Below are 20,231 nucleotides of genomic sequence, written 5' to 3'. Positions count from 1 at the left end.
TGACTGCTGGATAAACCACAGCCTTGACTATATGGACCTTTGTTGGCAAAGTAATGCCTCTGCTTTTTAATACTTGTCTAGGTTGGTCATAGTTCTTTGGTTTTCTTTTTTCTTTTTTTTTTTTTTACCCACAAGGAGCAAATGTCTTAATTTCATGGCTGCAGTCACCATCTGCAGTGATTTTGGAGTCCAAGAAAATAAAGTCTGTCATTGTTTCCATCGTTTCCTCGTCTGTTTGCCATGAGGTGGTGGGAAGGGTGCCATGATCTTCGTTTTCTGAATGTTGAGTTTCAAGCCAGCTTTTTCACTCTCCTCTCACTTTATAATCAAAATGCTCTTCAGTTCCTCTTGGCTTTCTGCCATAAGATGGTGTTGTCTGTGTGTCTGAGGTTATTGATCATTTCTCCCGGCAATCTTGATTCCAGGTTATTCTTCATCAGCCTGTTACTTCGCATGACGTGCTCTGCATATAAGCTAAATAAGCAAGGTGACAATATACAGCCTTGACATACTCCTTTCCCAATTTTGAACCAGTCTGTTGGTCCGTGTCCATTCTCTGTAGCTTCTTGACCTGCATACAGGTTTTGCAGCAGGCAGGTATGGTGGTCTGGCATTCGCATCGCTTTAAGAATTATCCATAGCTTGTGAGCTCAGCCTCAGCCCGAGTTCCTCGTGACCTGAGTCTGGAAGGGGCCTTAAGTCCTGCGTTGATCAGAGAAGGCGGGGCATTGCCCCCAGGCCTATGGCAATTTGGGCAGTCTTCTTTAAGAGGAAGCCCCGCCCTGTATTAGGAAAAGTGAAGCCAAGTTATCTCCCAGTCTCTTCTCTTGGCGCCGAGGGGCTGTCGACAAAGAGAAGGGAAATAGCGCACGCGCGTGGGCACAGGATGGGCGTTAACTATGGTGCACAGAAGCGGATGCCAACGACACTTCCGCCCCCACCCCTAGGCCAATCACAGTCCGGGGAGGGGCGTTTCCGGCGGCTTCGAGGCGGGACTTCCTGTCTCGCTGTAGAGCCTCCTTCCGGGAGCGGTTGGTGGTTGAAAGGCGATCACGTGGACCGGAGCGCAGCTCCGGGACCGTGTCTCTAGGGCCTGGCGGGTAAGGCCAGCAAGGTAGCGGGCCTATCTCCGCACCTCATCGGAGCCGTGACGCCCCAGCCCCGGCTCCTTCGCCGTGACACTGTGTCTCCGTCTACGGGACAGGAGACTTCGCGCCTCGCGTTTGCCAGTCTCCGCCGAGACTGCACGTTTCTGCAGGCCTCCACCCGCGCTCCGTCGCCTAGGGCCCCGAGGACGGCGGCCTGGGCCTTTCGGGCATTTGACGTCATTTTGTTGTTGTTGTTGTTTGACATCATTTTATAGCGGGGTTCGGAGTTTGAGGCGCAGCCCGAGGGGACCCTGCCCTGGTCTCCCGCCGCACGGGGCCCCATTCCTCCCGCTGTGCCCAGCGGCAGTGGAAGGCGCCGCAGCACTGATGAACCCGGCGCAGGTGAGTGGAGGGTCACCCAGGGCCACGCCCTGAGTCCGCGCCCCTGGCGATAGCTGCTGGTGTTTGTCCTGGGACTCTGCCTTCCCTTCTCTCTGTTCTTGGTCGCGGGTCTCTGGAGGGAGTCGCTTCTGGGGTAGGGTACCGAATTCAGGCATATGAATAGATTCCTAAACTGAGAACCTCGGGAGTGAATTTCGGCGCCATGTGCCGACTCTCAGGGGTGAGCCTGAGTTGGGAGTGATCAGGGTCTACATTGTACCTTAGGGGGACAGGGAGCACCCGGGCCGAGGTCAGGCCTGGAATGACAGCCAGAGGAGCTAGACCTCCCTTCCAAAAGTTTGGGGATAAGATGGAGGTGATTTAACACGTCTCGTTACATGGGTTTCCTCTGGCTGCCCAGAGGAGGCTGTGGAAGTGAGGGAAGAGGCGGGGAGCCCCGGGAGGATTGTGAACCGATAGCTTTAAGACCCAAGTCCTGGGGACTGGTGGGAGAAGGTGAGCGCGAACGTGATTGTGCCTGGGAGATCCACTTTGGATGACACCAGGACAACAAGCTGGCAGGAGAGAGTTCGAGGCCTTTCATACTGTACTTAGCTTAAGAAGTATTTTTTCCTGCCCACCTGCCTGGTTTTGGTCTGGGCTGCACACAGTAATCAGAGGGAAAAGAGGAGAGAGCAACTACCAGGGTGGTGCAAAGTCAGGCGTCTCCTCTGAGTTGGGAGACTGGGGAGAAGAGGGACCTGGGATGGTCTGGGGAGAGATGCTGCCTGCCAGCTTATCTGTCCCCATCGTGGCAGGGCTGTGTGACCTTCGAGGATGTGTTCGTGTACTTCTCCCGGGAGGAGTGGGAGCTGCTAGAGGAAGCTCAGAGACTCCTGTACCGTGATGTGATGCTGGAGAACTTTGCACTTGTGTCATCACTGGGTAAGTCCCTCTTTTAGTTATCCGTTGCTACCTGGCAAATTACCCCAAAGCTTAGTGCATTGAATAGACAAACATTTATCTCACAGTTGCTTTGGGTAAAGAATCAGGCATATGCTACTGAGGTGCCCCTAGCTTAGGGTCCTCCATGACCTTGCTGGCAAGCTGCCCAGGGTTTCCATTTGATCTGAAAGCTCAACTGGTGGTGAATCTCCTTTCAAGGTCATGCATGTGATCAGGAGGCTGTTGGACGAAGCCCTCCATCAGTTTCTCGCCATGTTGTGTTCTCCTTAGGCAGGTCACAACAAGGCAGCTGATTTCTGAGATGACGGGCAAGAGACAGCATCCAGGAGAGAAACTGATATTTTTACAACCTGCCCTCGAAAGTGCCATCCCACGGTGTTACATTATTTTCTAATGAACAAAATTATATTCTGTTCATTATAAAATAGTGTTTAAACCCAGCCAGCGCTCAGCTGGAACGCGTTAAAAGGGACATGATTCTCAGTTTCCTGAGCGGAATGTTGTTTCTTCTCATGGGCAGTTCTTGATGTCTCACAGTTCTGTCATGGCGCAGCTTCTTTCCTTGTTCCCTGGAGTAAAAGTGTGAGTCCCAGGGCTGGGCAAGGGACACCTTCCTCCTTTCCCAAAGCCGCCCCAACCTCTGCTGCCGGGAACTTTGAGATGAAGTACTTGGGGGTGAGAAGTCTTGCAGTCTACCCCCGACACGCCAGATCCCTGGCCTCTCTGTGCCCCAGGTTCTGCCCCCTTCCGCCATCTTCTCTGTGAAGGGGGTCTCCCAGGGTCACTACTGGCCCCTCATCAGCTGTTCTTTCCCATTAGGACTTGCAGTTTCCAGGTCTCATGGGGCTACCCAGCTGCAGCCAGAGGGGAGCCTGGGGTGCCTGAGGAGGTAGACGCTGCTCCGGTCAGAGCAGAGAAGACCTGGAGGAGGCCCAGGCCTGGTGAGTGGAGGGCACGGGCATCAGGGCTGGCTTCACTTTATAGCAGCAGTTCGCAGTGCGTCTATAGTGTGTTCTTCCCCAACTTTGATGCGTTGCTCATTTGTCACTCTACTCTGCCCTTAGGCACCTGTTCATCCCACCCCCCTTTCTAGTCGCACATCTTATCTGACTTCTTGCTCCTCCATGCAGCGCTCCACGGCATTGGGTTTCTTTTAACGTGTCACGAGATGTGCACATATCCTTAGTTTTCCTTGAACACTATCAGGCCAGATATTCTGTTCTGGGCCAGGTTAGATATTCTGTCAGGCCAGGTTTTTCTGGCCCTGGCTGGACCCTTTTTCACAGCACTCAACCAGCACAAGGAACCAAGAGCCTTGCTTGGAGACCATCTGCATGGTGTGGTTCAGAGAGCCCCTGGTCACACTGTGCCCCATCGTGGTATCCCCTCCTCCAAGGTTCCCTTCCCCTCCTCCTCCTGATTCTGGGCCCCATCTGAGGCCCGCGGTCCCACAGACCCATTGCAGTTACCAGACACGGGTTTGTCACCGGAGGCCACCAGCTGAACGTGCGCTTCAGCCGCATCTGTCTTCCTTCAGGTTGTTGGCCCGGAGTGGCGGGTGTGGCTGCACCTTCTGAGCAGTGGGTTCCTGTGAGCCGGCTGCAGATGAGAACTGCCCAGGCTGAGCCCTCCACCCACACGGCTCACCCCTGCGACATGTGTGGCCCAGTCTTGAAAGACAGTTTGGCCCCTGGCTGAGCTGCAGGGAACTCCCCGCAGGTGAATCATGGGGAGAGATTTCGGGTGTAGTGTAAACCTCGACCAGATGCAGAAGCGGTAGAATGGAGTCTTCAGGAGAGAAAACGCAGGCTTCATTTGTAAAGTACTGCGGATCCTGTACGTCAGAGACAGCCTTCACTTGCAGGGAGGGTGGAGAGGACTTCCCGGCCAGCACGCGGCCCCTCGCCGTGGGGAGAGGCCAAGCGGGCATGTCAGGAGCTTATTCTCTGCTGTCATCGCCATGGGGTCCTTTTGGGTGCTGGACTCCCGTTGGGCCGGAAAGCACAACTGAGGCCATAAAGCTTGCTGCCTCTCAGCGGCCCTTGTTGGAGGGAACGTTGCTCCAGGGTCAGTTGACTCTGGGACTCTGGGTTAGAGCAAACTAGAAATCAGAAATGCAAGAAGGGCTGTGGAGCCCAGGGACAGTTTCCCACAAGGAGAGTCTTCAGGAGGATGAGCTGTGAACACAGTGGTGTGAGAACAGGTGAGAGTCTGCACTCCAACAATTACTGGAACAATTACTCCGGTAGATGCTTTTCATAAACAGAACTCACGTGCACCAGGGAAAGCTTCCATGATCTACGCAGGCAAGAATCTCTGCAAGTGGAAGAAACGTGGGATGGCTTTAACAGACATTGATGTGCCTTTCTCCCGAGGGTGGGCCCGAGTCAGCACATGAGGATTTATGCTCAGCAGAACCACGGGAGTGGTCAGGCTATGCAGCAATAGCACATTCACACTGAGAAGCCTTATGGACGCAGAGAGTGTGGGGAAGTATCTGTGTCTGCTCTCCTTTTGTTCCAAGTAACATTTCCCATTCCAAAGACAGTCGTACTTTGAGTGCAGAGTATGTGGGCACAGCTTTCGTGACAACTTTTTTCACTCATCATGTGAGGGTTCTCACAAGAGAGGATCCCAGAGTGCAGTGAATGTGGAAAGGCCTTCATTCACCCTTATTTGTCTGGCCTAATAGGATCCATGCTGGAGAAAAACCGTTTGAGTATAAGAATATCAGAGAGCCTTTCGTTATAGCTCCTCCCTGATTCCATATGGGAAGGCTCACATGAGGGAGAAACGCTGTGAATCCAGTGAATGTGGACAGCCCCTCTGCCTTCATTTATTCCTTACCAAGCCTCAGAGTGTTCACACTGGGGAGAAACCCTGTGAGCGTAAGAAATGGGCCAAAGCCTTTTACATGTGAACTTGTCTCAGGCACTATCAGAGAACTCATACTGGGAAAAGACCATTTGAATGTAACTCCTGGGGAAAATCTTCTGAACAGAGGAAGCATCATACTCTGAGGAATTACACCAAAGAGAAATAACTGTTCGTATGCTGTGAGAAAATCTTCTGAAATCAGTCATCACTTACTGTCATTGGAAGAGTCATATAGGAAATGGACCCATCCTAGGATGTTGCATCTGAGAAATTATAAAGGAGAGAGAACCAGTGGCTACTGTGCAGTTTCAGAAATCTTCAACCATAGCTCTGCCCTTACTATGCACTGAAAAAGCAACCACAGGAATATTTAAAAAAAACAAAGGAGAGAGAAAAATATAAGTAGATAGAACAGGCCAAGAAATGCATTTATGACTTTTTTTCTAGTTTTCCTCAGAAACCAGTGACAGTTAATTGGCTGGGTTTTTTGTTGTTGCTGTTTTTGAGTGTCAAAACAAACTCTCAATTTGTTTGAGAGATTAAACACCTGAATTAATATGCACTGTGTGCCATGCCACACCAGGAAAGCTGGAAGCTTGAGAACATCTCTGCAAATGTTACTTGTTACGAAACATCATCTTAGGTGATGCCTTGATTTATGAAGCCTTTAAAACTTAAATTAGGATACAAAAATGTTGTCTGAAATTATAATCTAAAGACATAAGGACACACTTATGAATGGATCCATTTTACTTAACTACTTAAAACTGTTTAAGGCTTCATTTTTATTTATTTATCCATTAATTATTGAGATATAGTTGGCCTATAACTATGTATGGTTTTTTTTTTTTTTGTGGTTGACATCACAGCTGGCTTTTATTTATTTATTTTTCCATTTATTTTTATTAGTTGGAGGCTAATTACTTTACATCATTACAGTAGTTTTTGTCATACATTGAAATGAATTAGCCATGGATTTACATGTATTCCCCATCCCGGTCCCCCCTCCCACCTCCCTCTCCACCCGGTCCCTCTGGGCCTTCCCAGTGCACCAGGCCCGAGCACTTGTCTCAGGCACCCAACCTGGGCTGGTGATCTGTTTCACTCTAGATAATCTACATGTTTCAATGCTGTTCTCTTGAAACATCCACCCTCGCCTTCTCCCAGAGTCCACAAGTCTGTTCTATACATCTGAGTCTCTTTTTCTGTTTTGCATATAGGGTTATCGTTACCATCTTTCTAAATTCCATATATATGTGTTAGTATACTGTAATGGTCTTTATCTTTCTGGCTTACTTCGCTCTGTATAACTATGTATGTTTAAGATGTACAACATATTTATCTGATACATTTACACTGTAGTATGATTGCCATCGTGGCATCAGTTAGCCTCTGTTGTGCCACAGAATTATCATCTCTTTTAGTGGTGGGACAAATAAGATGTCATCTCTGGGCAAGTTTAATGTTTATAATATAGTTTTGTTGTCTGTAATCCCGGTACTTTATGTTAGATCTCTCGGAATTATTTGTCTACGAGTTGTAAGTGTATACCCCTGAGCATCATCTCTCCCATCCCCTCACCCCACCCCCGGCCTTTGGTAACCATCACTGTAATGTTTTCCAGCTCAGTTTTTGGTTTTGTTTTGCTTTTTCCATGTATAAGGGATATTATACAATATTCACTGTATATCACTTAGCATAACGTTCTCAAGGTCCATCTGTGTTGAAAATGGCAGGATTTTCTTTTTTCTCAAGGCTGAGTAGTATTCCATTGTTAGTGTATATATGTTTTTATGCATTTATTGTTGGGGTCCTTTAATGGACCAGAACCTGGTGGTCCAGAGTTGACAATAAGAAAGTGAAAGAGAGAAAGAGGCTGATATTCCCTGGTTTATGCAGAGAACCACGTCTTGCATTGCTCACGAAGGCACAGGGCGCCCTCTCGAGGGGGACTTGGAAGCCTGGGCAGGAAAGTGAACATAATGGGTTTCTACACTCCAGAGAATTAGCCAGGGGGCGGGTGGGGGGGTGGGGGAGACAGAAAAGACACCCAAGCTCTGTTGGAGCAAAGGTGCTTTAGTGATCTTTCTGTGAGTATATATAGGCTGTTGTACAAGAAATTTCTTTCGACAATGATAAAGATCAGAAAACCAAATGTACAGCAACTGTTACCAAGGGAACAAGGGATTAATAATGGTCACAAGGTCAGGAGACAATCCATATCTCAAGAAAGAGGATCGAGACTAAGCAGTTTTGTCGTAAAGAGAATGTTTACTGAAGGAGACTGAAGCCTGCCTCACATAATGACCTCAGTCCTGGGAGTGGCTTGCTGTTCCACTGAGCAAGAACAGAGGATTTATGAGAAACAGCACATAGGAATCCTCCTGTTGAACAGTCCCTGACAGTTTATCCGTTGATGGACATTTTGGTTGTTTCCACATCTTCGCTGTTGTGAACTATAGCAAACATGGAAGTGCTTCTGTCTCTTTAATAACCTGCGTTTATTTCCTCTGGAGCTTGAGGATGAGATTGGTTGGGATTGCAGCTTGTCTGCGCCGTGCCCGTCCCCGATCACACGGCCTTGGTCATGTCACTTAGGCTTGGGGTTGAGTGTGTGTGTGTAAAACAGAAACCTTGGTTAAGCAGAGTCAGGAGACCAGGAGCAGGGAGCTCTCACAGCCTGCCGCTGACAGCAGAGCCCCGGGAAGGAGAGCGGCTCCTCCTCTCCCAGGGAAGACGCAGCCAAGCAAAGCCCTGCGCGCTCCTCATGCCCCCCCCCCCGCAAGGGCGCTCGTGCTGCGCACGTCCTTGCTTGGGGCGCACCGTTGTTGCAGGCTCCAAGTCACTTCTAGGTTGATGCTGTGTAAGCCCCTCTTTGCTGGAGAAATAGCTGGCAGTCTTTGTTTTGGGGGAACCGTGTTCAACAGGAAAAACCGAGAGTTCAGAGGTGTCAGACCGGCTGCCTGTTCCCCAGGGCCCCCGAACCCTGCTGTCCCCCTTCCAATCACAGCCCTTCCGTGGCATGTGATTTGGACCTGAGATACAGATAGAAATCAGCCCACATGCCAAGTTCTAGGCAGAGGGAACCTCCTGCACAGTGATGGGGAGCGGGGCACGCGGTGATCCTGGCACATGAGAAATTGAAAGTTTAGTATAGGCAGTTCTGAGGGTAGGGCCTGGGCACGGAGGTGGCCCACCTGGGGGGCTTGTCAGTGGGGTCTCCCAGAGAAGGTGAATTCTGAGTTGGGACAAGCCGAGGGCACATATATTCCTGCAGGGATCCTGTTACAGGAGCGCCTAGCTGTTTGTGGAGCCCATGTGGAACTCACAGACCCTTAGAGTGACGAAGCTAGTGCAGACCAGGAGACGTGGGTCCAGCATGGACGCCTTGTCATGGGCACCCAGAGGCAGGCACATGCAGGCACACTCAGAGAGGTCATGGGATTTACAGAGACGAGCAGGAGACTACAACACCATCACATGTACGGCTCCACAAAAATGAATCTGCAGACATGCAACTTGGACACATATGCGGGACACAAAATCCTATGCGGATGTACACACAGATACCCACCAGGGCACACAATAGAGAGGATGTATTTATATTGACCAAAGACACACACACATGAAAACACACAGGACACCCAGATACGTGTGCTCACAAGTCCCATACATACCATGAACAGTGCTCACAGGGACGTGCATGGACAATACACAGATGCATCCACTGGCAGCAAGATACGTACATGCAGACACGGGGCACTGGTGTGCAGAAGGAGTGTGGAGACATCCAGAGAAAAACTGGATGCACACATAGGCTACACAAGGACAGCAGGAACAGATACACTGAGAGAGGGGCACATGAAGAGATGCAAAGGGAGACACCTTTGCACAGCCACGTTGACAGATGTAGATGTACAAATGGTTGTACATGAATAGGTGGAACCATCCAGAGACACAACAGCTCACTCGCTCACATACACATTTACATGGGCATTTCCAAATGCAGATAATCATATGTATCCACATAGAATGTGATGATAAACATTTAACTCTGCTCTTAAGGAAAAAGCGCATATAGATTATGTAAGTTGATTACAAATTTTATTGATATAAAGGGTGTGACGTGCTTCCCAGGTGCCACACTGGTAAAAACCCACCTGCCAGGGCAGGAAATGCAAGAGAGGTGGATTTGATCCCTGAGTGGGGAAGATTCCTCAGGGCAGGAAGTGGCCCCCCACTCCAGTATTCTTGCCTAGAGCATTCCTTGGACAGAGGAGCCTGGACGGCAGTCCCTGGGGTCACAGAGTCCCAGCAAGTCCCAGTCATGCTCAGACACACGGGCAGCCGCTCACAGTGCAGTTTACAAATGGTAATGGTACATTCAATGGTTTTTGTCGCAAATTCCACTTGCCAATTAATTCATTCTTACACAGTGCTTTAACGCTTACATGTCAAGATTAAATTTCAACTTATGTATGTATGTATATATCAGAAATAAGCAAATCCAGCTCCAAGCATATACCCATTTAAAATGAGGACTTTTTCCTCCAAGATATATATACATGAAAGTTTACAACAAGTTTATTGATAACAGCCAAGAGGTTGAAACAACCAACCCAACCACCATTGGGAACATGCTTAAATAAATAATGATTTGGTCACATGAATGAGGATATAAGAGTGTAGAATGTAGAAAATGAATGATAAAAATGGGCATCAGGTGATCTAATCAATATTTTGTGCTATAAAACTGGCTACTTGTTCCCCAATACTCTTTTCTTGTTCTGGACACCCAGGAGGATAGGCATGTCCCACCACCTTCCCTAACTTAACTTGGGAGCATGCAAATAAATTTTGGCCAACGGAAATGGGCTGGAGTGATTGTGAAAAATGTTTCTTCAGTTTACCTTCTCATTTATACTCCTTCCTGGGGTACCTCTGTGGGCCTCAATAGTTCCAGTTGTCACACCTCCCCAGGAATTACTACTCCTGTGGGAGCTATAGCTCCAGGTGATGGAAAGATGTTATCTTGAAGAGGACCATATTCCATGACCTTGAGCCACTAGATATCAGGCTCGGCCACCTCATGATCATACATTAGTACCAGGTCTGGCTGTTGAGGGTTATGATGAAAGGCAGGAGGAGCCTGAGTTTGTTCTTCTGAATTAGGCATGAATGATTCTTCTGTCATCTTATGCAGTGAACCATGATATGAAACTATGTTAACTCCACTGCCCATTTAAGTCTAATAGAAATTACTCTTGATACTTCTATGTTTTGAATCATATGGTCTGTAGAAATGTATCTGTTTGACAATAGACCTAGTAGTTTATGACAGTTGCCTGCATTTGTTTTAAAAAATAGAATGAATCTACAGGTATACAACTGTGATCTATGCAAAATGTTTGCCATTACCTATAATTCTACTTGGTGAGTCAAGACTGATTGTATTTATATCTTGAAAATACGATCAGTGATTCTGCCAAGAGGAGACTCCGACATCTTCCTCTAGCTGTATGTGTAAGAAATTGTGGTCATGACGAATAGTAACAGTAACCGCTCGTGTGTGTTCAGCACCAGGTCTTGTGGTAAGCACTTTTCATCTCACTTCCCACTTGGAAGGTATTTTCCCATTTTAGTTGCTGTAGTTGGGGCAGGGAGGAGGTAGACTTTCAGTTCCCACCCCAAGGGTTTCTGTGTCAGAAAGTGTAGGTTGGATCCCAGAATGTGCGTTTTGAGTAAGTTCAGAAGGGATGCTGAGTCCGTTTTGGATATCAACGAATAGCAGGGACATTTATGTTACTACATGAAGACTGCACAAGAGAGGGATATTGATCTTCAGTTTTCCTTTTTTTTTTTTTTTTTCTTTTGGCCGCGCTAGTAGCTTGGGGTTCGTAATTCCCGACTAGGGATCAAGCCCGGGCCCCTGTTGTGGAAGGGCAGAGTCCTAACCCACTGGGCCACCAGAGAATTCCTTTCCATCATTCAATTTAAATCTCAGTCCCCAAAACTCCCAAGAGGTGAAGCAGCTCTCCCAGGATGAAAGCATGCTCCCCCTGCTGGAGACGTCGGAGGACGCTGCTTTCCTACAAGTCATCACAGAAATCTGGACGCGTCGCCTTTATGAGGAGGTCCGGCACTTCCTGGATGGCTCAGATGGCAATGCAGGAGACTCGGGTTCAATCCCTGGGTCAGGAAGATTCCCTAGAGGAGGGAATGTCAACCCACTCCAGTATTCTTGCCTGGAGAATTCCATGGACAGAGGAGCCTGGGGGGCTACAGGCCATGGGTCAGAGAGTTGGACACGACTGAGCAACACCTTCTGGTATTTCAGGACGTCATTTTTTCGGACCTTTCTCTCTCCACCTGCTTCCGCGCAGCTGTCGGGGACAACCTGAAATCCGCCCTTTCCCTGGTTGGATGTCGGCCACAGACTCCTTTACCCAGAAGTCTGTTCTGCTGTGCATCCGCTCTGCACCAATGGCAGCCCAGAAGATGCGCGTTTCCGTTGGCCCTTTCAGACAGAGGCGGGACTTCCGGTAACACGGTTGTGACGTATTTTGCTGGCGCCGGTACTGTCAAGAGGGGCTGCGGGGCCGCCGAGTCGGCGTAGGTTCCGCTTTCCGTGCGACTCTTGGGAAGCGAATAGGAAAGGACGGTAATAAGGTCGGGGCCTCCGTCCGCGTCGTTATTACAATCCATGGTCGCCGCCGTGAGACGGGCCGCCTAGCGCGGAACAGAGGGCTGGGGCCGCACTCCTTCCCAGGCCTTCGCGCTCGCTCTCCGTCCTCGTTCGCTTCCGGAGGCGGCACCCGGAGCCCGTGCGCCGTTTTGACCGGGAGGAAACCAAGGCTCGGAGCTCGACCGTCGTCCAGGGCCCACCGCAACCAGGGGGTGTGCGGGTCCCGCTGCTCCTGCGGAGCAGCTCCAACCACCAGTTTCTCGACCAGGTTCTGCTCACAGGACCCCATGACGGCTGCGGCGCTTGTGGACCGGGCTCAGGTGAGTGGAGGGTCCTTCAAGCCCTCGCCGACTCAGGTGTGGGGGATGTTGTGTTCTCAGGCTTTCCGAACTTGGCCTTCGTCCCTCCCTTCTCTTGAGTAAGAAGGCGGTGAAGGGCGGTCATTGACGGTGAATACGTGGGGAGGGTCCCGTTCCCCGTGTTGAGATGAGGTGCGAAATGGTTTCCAGGGCTTAGGAGTCCCAGGTACCAACACTTGGAGGTGAGGAGGAATTAAGCACTTTCTGGAAACGGCAGGTGTCTGCGGTTATGTGTGCTGAGAACAGAGAGCAGGCAGTCAGCAGTCGGACTGGAATGGTAGCCTGGGGAGCTGGACCTCTGTACTGACGGTGATGGGAACCACGGAAGGTTTATAACAGAGAAGGGAGGTGGTCTGACGTCGATGTTGACAGGCTCCTTCTGGTAGCACAATGGAAAGACTGGGGGAGCCTGAGGGTGGGACGTGAGACCAGGAGGGAGTCGACAGCAAAAGTCCAAGTGTGTTGATTGTGGGTGACTAGAGTGGTGGCTGTGGACGTTAGAGAAGTGTGTGAATTTTGTATGGTTTTAAAGTAGGGGCATTGGAGGTTTTCTGATGAGACGTATTGATGTTCTGCGACTCTTCACCTGTCCCTCCCTCTGCTCTTGAGTCTAGGGGCCTTAAAGGAGGGGTCTTTTCTAGCCCAGCACCCTGAATCTAAGCCACGAGTTATAGAAGAGGTTCCTGCTTTGGGCAGCCAGCAGGAGGAAGCCTGGGCAGGTGTATTAGACCCAGGAAGAGCTTGTGCAATGCTTAGCGGTAAGATGGAGTTGGGCGCCCTTAAGGAGCTGGGCGAGCGGCAGGCCGAGGAGCTGGGCTTCTGCTTTGAAGGCGATGGAAGACATGGGCTTCCCGGATACTCAATGGTAAAGAGTCCGCCTGCAGTGTAGAAGATGCAAGAGACACGGCTTTGATCCCTGGGTCAGGAAGAGCCCCTGGAGGAGGCAGTGGCAACCCATTCCCGTAGTCCTGCCTGGGAAACCCCACAGAGGAACCGGGCGGGCTGCAGTCTTTAGGGTCCCAAAGAGACAGACTCAACTAAGTGACTGGACATGTAGCATGCACAAAAGACTTGGGAGATTTTGAGCAGAAGAGAAATGCGCTGAACCAGAACTTAACAGGCTCCTCTGGCTGCTGTCTGGTTGAGAATGGAGTGTGAGCGTGAGGGAGGAGGCTACAGCAGTGGTCCACAGAAGTGTTGATGGTGGCAAAGAAAGTCCCCACTGGGCACTGAGGACTGGGTGTCTTGCTCAGGCACTGGGGTGGCAGTGGAGCCTGTCAGACACAAAGGAGTTCTTCCTGGATTTTGTGTTCAGAGTGGCTTCAGGGGTGGGCCGAGCCTTGGAAGTGTGGACTGGAAAGTTTTCAGTCTTAATGGAGGAGGACCCCAGATATGAGGAAGGTGTGGTTCAGAGTGAGGTTCATGGTGGGAGGAGCGTAGACTGATGGCCTTAAAAGTTGTGTCTGGGAGGCATGGTCAGGGGGATGCCAGCGGGAGAGATTTGGTGCCCTTCCTGCTGGACCCGTGGCTTACATAGTCTCTGTCTGCGCACCTTCCTGATTTTGCTCTGGGCTGCACATGGTGGTCAGAGGGACAGCAGAGGGCAGCTAGTAGTGGTGTCATGGCCGAGTATCACCTCCGAGTTGGGAGGCTGGGGAGCACCAGAGCCAGGGGGTGGGAGGTGAGTGGAAGCCTGGGGAGCCCTGTTGTCTGTGGGCTCAGCTGTCCCCATCGTGGCAGGGCGGTGTGACCTTTGAGGATGTGTTCGTGTACTTCTCCCGGGAGGAGTGGGAGCTGCTGGAGGAACCTCAGAGACTCCTGTACCGCAGTGTGATGCTGGAGAACTTCGCACACGTGGCTGCCTTGGGTAAGTCCCCGTTTCAGTTACCTAGTGGTACATGTCAAACTACTCCAGGCATTTTCCGGCTGCAGGACAGCTGGATGCCCAGAACCTGAGGCCAATGCCGCCAAGACCGTGGGGGGTGGTGGGGGGGCTCGCCTTTCATCTTTCAATAAAGCTGTTGATTTAAAAAAAAAAAAAAACTACTCCAAAAGTGAGTGACATAAAATAATAAAAAGGCATTATGTAAGTTTCAGCATGTTAGGAACTCGTCACAGCTTACCTAGTGCTTTTGGCTCAGGGTCTGTCATAAGGCTTCAGTCAGGCTCCCAGCCAAACTGTTCTCATCTGAAGGCCATTCTTGGGAGGATCTCATTCATGTTTCCAAGAGGTCATTTCTTGTGACTTGTTAGACTGTAAGTGTTAGTTCCTCACTGGCTGTTGGTCAGATGCCCCCTGGCTTCCTTGTCACCGTAGCCTTTCTGTAGCGCATCTCACAACAGGGAAGGAACCTTCTGTCTGAGCGGAGAATGTCCAGGACGGTAGCTGGTCTTTTTCTAACCCGACCTGGAAACAGTGATCCCATCATTTTTCCCTGTTCTCTTAGAAACAGGTCAGTCAGTGTAGCCTCCATCAAGGGAAGTGGCTCACGCAAGGGCAAGAACACCAGGTGATAGGTCTTCCTGGGCCATCGGAGAGGCTGCCTGCCACAGGCTCACACGCCTACTGCAGTGTCCTTAGGTTTGGTTTTTCCCTGGTGCCCTGGGGCAGCTCTTCCTGTCCTGCCAAATCAGGGGCTCTTCTCCCTCCCGTCTTGGTTCCTAGGGTAGGGGCTGTGGATTCCCAGGGCTGTGGTGGTGTCCCCTCCCTGAGCAGTCTGACACCTGCTGCCCAAAGCCTTTTGGATCAGGTTAGGAGTTCAGGGCTCTGGCTGACAGTTCTTGGGGACGGACTGTGCCAGGAGTTATAGGTACTGACATAGTCCCTGCTTGTGGAGGGCATAGGGGTGTTCTGGTGAGTCCTCCTTTGGGTTTGTTTTTGTTTTTTAACATTTTCTCTTCTTCTCTGTGGGATGGTTTATCTGGGCCTTTTATATGCCTTGCCTTTTTTTTTTTTAATTGGAGTAGGGCTGATCCAGAATGTTGTTATTTTCTGCCCACCCCGCCCCCTGCTTTTTTTTCTTTCCCCACAACTTCCACCTTCGAGATCCCATGTAGTTGCCCAGTGGCAGAGAGGCAGAAAGCGCTGGGTGCCTGTGGGTGGACCTGACTCCAGCCACACTGAGGCCAGAGAGAACCTAGCACTGCCCCATAGGAACTGAGAGAACCATCTGGGAGCAGGGTTCACTTTGTGCTGTCAGCCTGTTCACCAGTGTTTTCTTGCCAAGGCCCTCAGCAGTGCCTTACTTCTCCCTTTGCTCACCGTTCATCGCACTTGGCGTCTCTCCTCTGTCGTCTTTTCCTTGGCTGTTTTCCCACCTCTCCGGCCTCTGTCCCTCCTTCCCCCCAGCTTACTCCACAGTGCTCTGTAACACTGGCTGCTTCAGCATGCTGTAAGCTGTGCACATATCTATGTGGTCCAGAAGAGCCAGCCACGTACTTGCAGTCAGATTTTCCTGGGCGTGGACACAGCCTTCTGCACCAGGCTCACCTGACACCAAAAGCCGAGACCCTGCTGAAACCCTTTGTAGAGGATTGAGTTGGAGACCTCGCCTCTGCTTCCAGTACTGTGCACTATCATTGTGTCTTTACCCATCATTAGAAGTCCTTCATACCTTCAAGGTGCAGGACTGACAATGGGCCCTTCCTTACCCTGATCCTGGCCCCCTCATCCTGCAAAAGCCCAAGGACTCACTCACTGGTGTGTCACACACTCAGAGGTGATGGACTTGCTGCTTCCCACCAAAGTCAACATGTCCTTCACTAGCATTCTTTGCTTTCAGGTTGTTGGTGTGAAGCAGACAATGAAGAGGCCCCCTCCGAGCAGAGTGTTTGTGTAGAAGGAGTGTCAGAGGTCAGGACTCCTGAGTCCTGTTCACTTATCCAGAAAGTCCATCCGTGTGAGAGAAGTGACCCGCACTTGAAAGACATTTTCCAGCTGGCTGAACATCAGGGTTCATGCCCTGCACAGAACCTGGACACACATGACCCCTGTGGGCGAGGATTCCTGTTGAGTGAGAACTTTCATCAGCACCAGAAACCACGTAGTGGGAACAATCCCATCCAAGGGGATGGTGATGAGGCCTCATGTGTGAAGAGCTGTGCCACCTACGAGTTAGGGAGACCTTTTACTTGCAGGGGGAAAGGGATGGACGTGCTGGATAGCTCTAGCCGTTTCCAGCATCAGAGCACTCACAGTGGACTGAGTCCATGCAGAACAGCTGAGTTTGTGGAATCATTTGCACACAAGTCCAGTTTCAGGCGACACCAGGGAGACAGTGATGAACTGATGTTTTTCAATTGCACTGATGATGAGAAAGCCTTCATGAACGCCTTCACTCTCCTCGACAACCAGATAACTCAGGCGGTTGAAGTGCGATCCTTTAGGTGCCTACCTTGTGGAAATTTGTCCAAGGAGAAATCCACACTTATTCGTCACAGAAAACTTCATGGTGGGGAAACATCACATGTGTGTACGGAGTGTGGCAAGGCCTTCATTCACTTGTCTCACCTAAAAACTCACCAGAAATTTCACACTGGCAAAAGACAATATACATGCAGTGAATGTGGAAAGGCCTTTAGCCGCAAAGACACACTTGTGCAGCACCAGAGAGTTCACACTGGAGAAAGGTCCTATGACTGCACTGAATGTGGAAAAGCCTACAGCAGAAGTTCTCACCTCGTTCAGCACCAGAGAATTCACACTGGAGAAAGGCCTTATAAGTGCAGTGAATGTGGGAAGGCCTTCAGTCGTAAAGACACACTTGTGCAGCACCAGAGATTTCACACAGGGGAGAGGCCTTATGAGTGCAGTGAATGTGGAAAATTCTTTAGCCAAAGTTCTCACCTTATTGAACACTGGAGAATTCACACTGGGGCGAGGCCTTATGAGTGCATTGAATGTGGAAAATTCTTTAGCCATAACTCCAGCCTCATTAAACATAGGAGAGTCCACACAGGAGCAAAGTCTTATGTGTGCGGCAAATGCGGGAAGGCTTTTGGCTGCAAAGACACACTTGTTCAGCACCAGATAATTCACACTGGAGCACGGCCTTATGAGTGCAGTGAGTGTGGGAAGGCCTTTAGCCGTAAAGACACGCTTGTGCAGCACCGGAAAATCCACACTGGAGAAAGGCCTTATGAGTGCAGTGACTGTGGAAAATTCTTTAGCCATAGCTCCAACCTGATTGTGCACCAGAGAATTCACACTGGAGCGAAGCCTTATGAATGCAATGAATGTGGGAAATGCTTTAGCCACAATTCCAGCCTCATTCTACACCAGAGAGTTCACAGTGGAGCAAGGCCTTATGTGTGTAGTGAATGCGGAAAAGCGTACATCAGTAGCTCCCACCTTGTTCAACACAAGAAAGTTCACACTGGAGCGAGACCTTATGAGTGCAGTGAATGCGGGAAATTCTTTAGCCGCAACTCTAGCCTCATTCTACACCAGAGAGTTCACACTGGAGAGAAGCCTTACGTGTGCAGTGAATGTGGGAAGGCCTACAGCAGAAGCTCCCATCTTGTTCGGCACCAGAAAGCTCACCCTGGAGAAGGACGTCATGATTGCAACAGTTTTGGTGACCCTTTAGCTGCGTCTCTTAAACTTGTTTAACACCGAGAAACTTCACACTGGAGAAAGGCCTTATGAATGCAGTCAATGCGCTGTGTCCCTTTCAAGATTATAGGACTCACACCAGCAAAGGTGGGAATCATTGTTGGTACAGAGACACTGAGATAATGGAGTGGGGATGACTGAGGCTCGTGAGAGGATGGGTGTCTGTTCTTAAGGCAGTGTCTCTATATGTCCCTGAGATTTTGTATACAGTATACAAAAAAAAAGTATACAGAAATTCTCAGGACCTTCACACTTGAGTCTCCTGTGTCTGACACACTGTCTAAGTAAATAAAGGTTTGTGGATTCCTGTATCTCTCTGGGCTGTTGATGTTCTGGCCATCACTGCACAGGCAGGAACCCCAGCAGTGACAGAAGAAAGATTCAGGGCTCAGGCTTCTCTGACCAGCCAGCATTCCTAGTGAGTAAGGTGGACATGGACTTCATTGCTCTGCAGTTTTGCTAGTCCTGAGGCAGGGCTTATGCTCGTAAATTGTGTGGAGAGGCATATGGTAGAACCAAAACAGTTGGCAGATGGGACTTTCCAAGAAGAATGGTAAATACGGATATTTATGGGTAATATTTAGTTCTTAACATCTTTGTTGAAGTATGATGACATGAAATAAATGGCATGTATGTAAAGTGTAAAACGTTTTATGATTAAGCATGTATATATACTGACGAGACCATACATGAAGATAATGGAGATATCCAACACAGCCAAGAGATTCCTTGGGTACCTTTATAATCCTTTCCTCCTCGTCCTTTCTAACCCCCCTTTCCCATAATTCACAAGTAGTAGCAAGCATATTCTAGAATTTCATATAAGCAAAATTATATACTTTCCAGAGAGTGGGGACTCTGGCACTTTTCACCAAACATAACTTTTTTGACATTAAGCCATATTATTGCATGTATCAGTTACTCATTTGTCTTGTTGAGTACTATTCCATTGTATGGATATACCACAATTGTTTTTTTATACATTCACTTGTTAGTGGGTGTTTGGGTTGTTTCTGGTTTGGCTGTTAACAAATAAAGCAGCTGTGAAGATCTGTGTATTAGTTATCATTGAATTATATTACATTGTATGGATGTACCAAAGTTTGCTTATGCAGTCACTGAAGAACATCTTGATTGCTTCCAAGTTTTGGCATTTATGAATAAACTTGCATCATGCATTGTGTGTAAGTGGATGTAAGTATTCAGTTCATTTGGGTTCAAGCCAAGGAGTATGATTTGCTGGGTAGTAGTAAGAATGTTTTCTTTTTCTAACTTTCTCATTTTTTTGGCTGTGCTGTGTCTTCATTGTCATGCACAGGCTTTCTCTGCTTGTGGCAAGTAGAGGCTGCTCTTTTTTTGTGCAGTTTCACGCTTTGGAGGCTTCTCCTGTTGCAGAGCACGTGCCCTAGGCTTGCGGGCCTCAGTAGTTGTGGTGCACGGGCTCAGGTGTTCAGTGGCGTGTGGGATTCTTCCCAGACCAAATGTTGAACCCGTGCCCGCCACATTGGCATGCAGATTCTTAACCACTAGACCACCAGGGAAGTCCAGCAAGAGTAAGACACTGTCTTCCAGAATGGCTGCAAAAAATCCTTTTGCATTCCCAGTAGCAATAGAGAAGAATTCTAACTCCAGGTCTTTGTCAGCATTTGGTGGTGTCAGTGTTTGGGATTTTTGCCAAATAGTTGTGTAGTAATAGCATGTTGTTGTTGCTCTAACTGCAGTTTTGTAATGACTTATGACAAGTATCTTTTCATATTCTTTTAACAGTGTCTTCTGCTTTCAGAGCAGAAATTTTAAATTTTAGTCAAGTCCAAGATACTCAGTGTTTCATTAATGGATTGCGTTTTTGGTGTAGCTAAAAACTCCTCACCATACCCTAAGGTCTTCATTATCTCCTGTGTTATCTTCTAGATGTTCTGTAGTTTTGTTTTTAGGTTTATTATCCATTTTCCAAAAATACTGGTGAAAAGTGGAAGATTTGTGTCTGGATCATTTTTTAAAACCCCATTTGTTTAAAAGACTATCCTTTCTCCATTCCTTAGCCTTTGCTCACTTTTTAAAGCTCACTGACTATATTAGTGTGAATGTATTTCTAGACTGACTGTTCCAGTTCTTTCCATTTATTGTGATAATAATCATATGGCTGTGGGGGCTTTTTTCTTGTGTCTTATTTATATGGTATATTTCATTAATTGATATTCAAATGTTAAACCAACCTTGTATTTCCTGGGACATATCCCACTAGATCATGTTGTGTATCA

General features: G+C 49.0%; 1 protein-coding gene across 1 annotated transcript; it reads left to right on the top strand.

Annotated features, from left to right (window-relative positions):
• Positions 1 to 944: 944 nt before the first annotated feature.
• ZNF304 (zinc finger protein 304) lies at positions 945 to 19,158 on the top strand. Its single transcript, XM_070451660.1, has 6 exons — positions 945 to 1,490; positions 2,288 to 2,414; positions 3,255 to 3,376; positions 3,973 to 12,317; positions 14,097 to 14,223; positions 16,139 to 19,158. The coding sequence occupies exons 4-6, from the start codon at positions 12,285 to 12,287 to the stop codon at positions 17,965 to 17,967; spliced, it is 1,989 nt and encodes a 662-aa protein (XP_070307761.1). The 5' UTR covers positions 945 to 1,490; positions 2,288 to 2,414; positions 3,255 to 3,376; positions 3,973 to 12,284; the 3' UTR covers positions 17,968 to 19,158.
• The last annotated feature ends 1,073 nt before the right edge of the window (positions 19,159 to 20,231 follow it).

Source organism: Odocoileus virginianus, chromosome 20 (assembly GCF_023699985.2).
Source record: "Odocoileus virginianus isolate 20LAN1187 ecotype Illinois chromosome 20, Ovbor_1.2, whole genome shotgun sequence".
NCBI lineage: Eukaryota > Metazoa > Chordata > Mammalia > Artiodactyla > Cervidae > Odocoileus > Odocoileus virginianus.
This window is presented reverse-complemented; position numbering and strand designations above follow the sequence as displayed.

Bases quoted from the DNA above. Each gene is read 5' to 3' on its own strand.
- ZNF304 (XM_070451660.1), top strand. From the start codon at position 12,285: ATGACGGCTGCGGCGCTTGTGGACCGGGCTCAG. The intron at 12,318-14,096 runs GTGAGTGGAGGG...CCATCGTGGCAG, and splicing joins CGCTTGTGGACCGGGCTCAG to GGCGGTGTGACCTTTGAGGA. The intron at 14,224-16,138 runs GTAAGTCCCCGT...CTTTGCTTTCAG, and splicing joins CGCACACGTGGCTGCCTTGG to GTTGTTGGTGTGAAGCAGAC.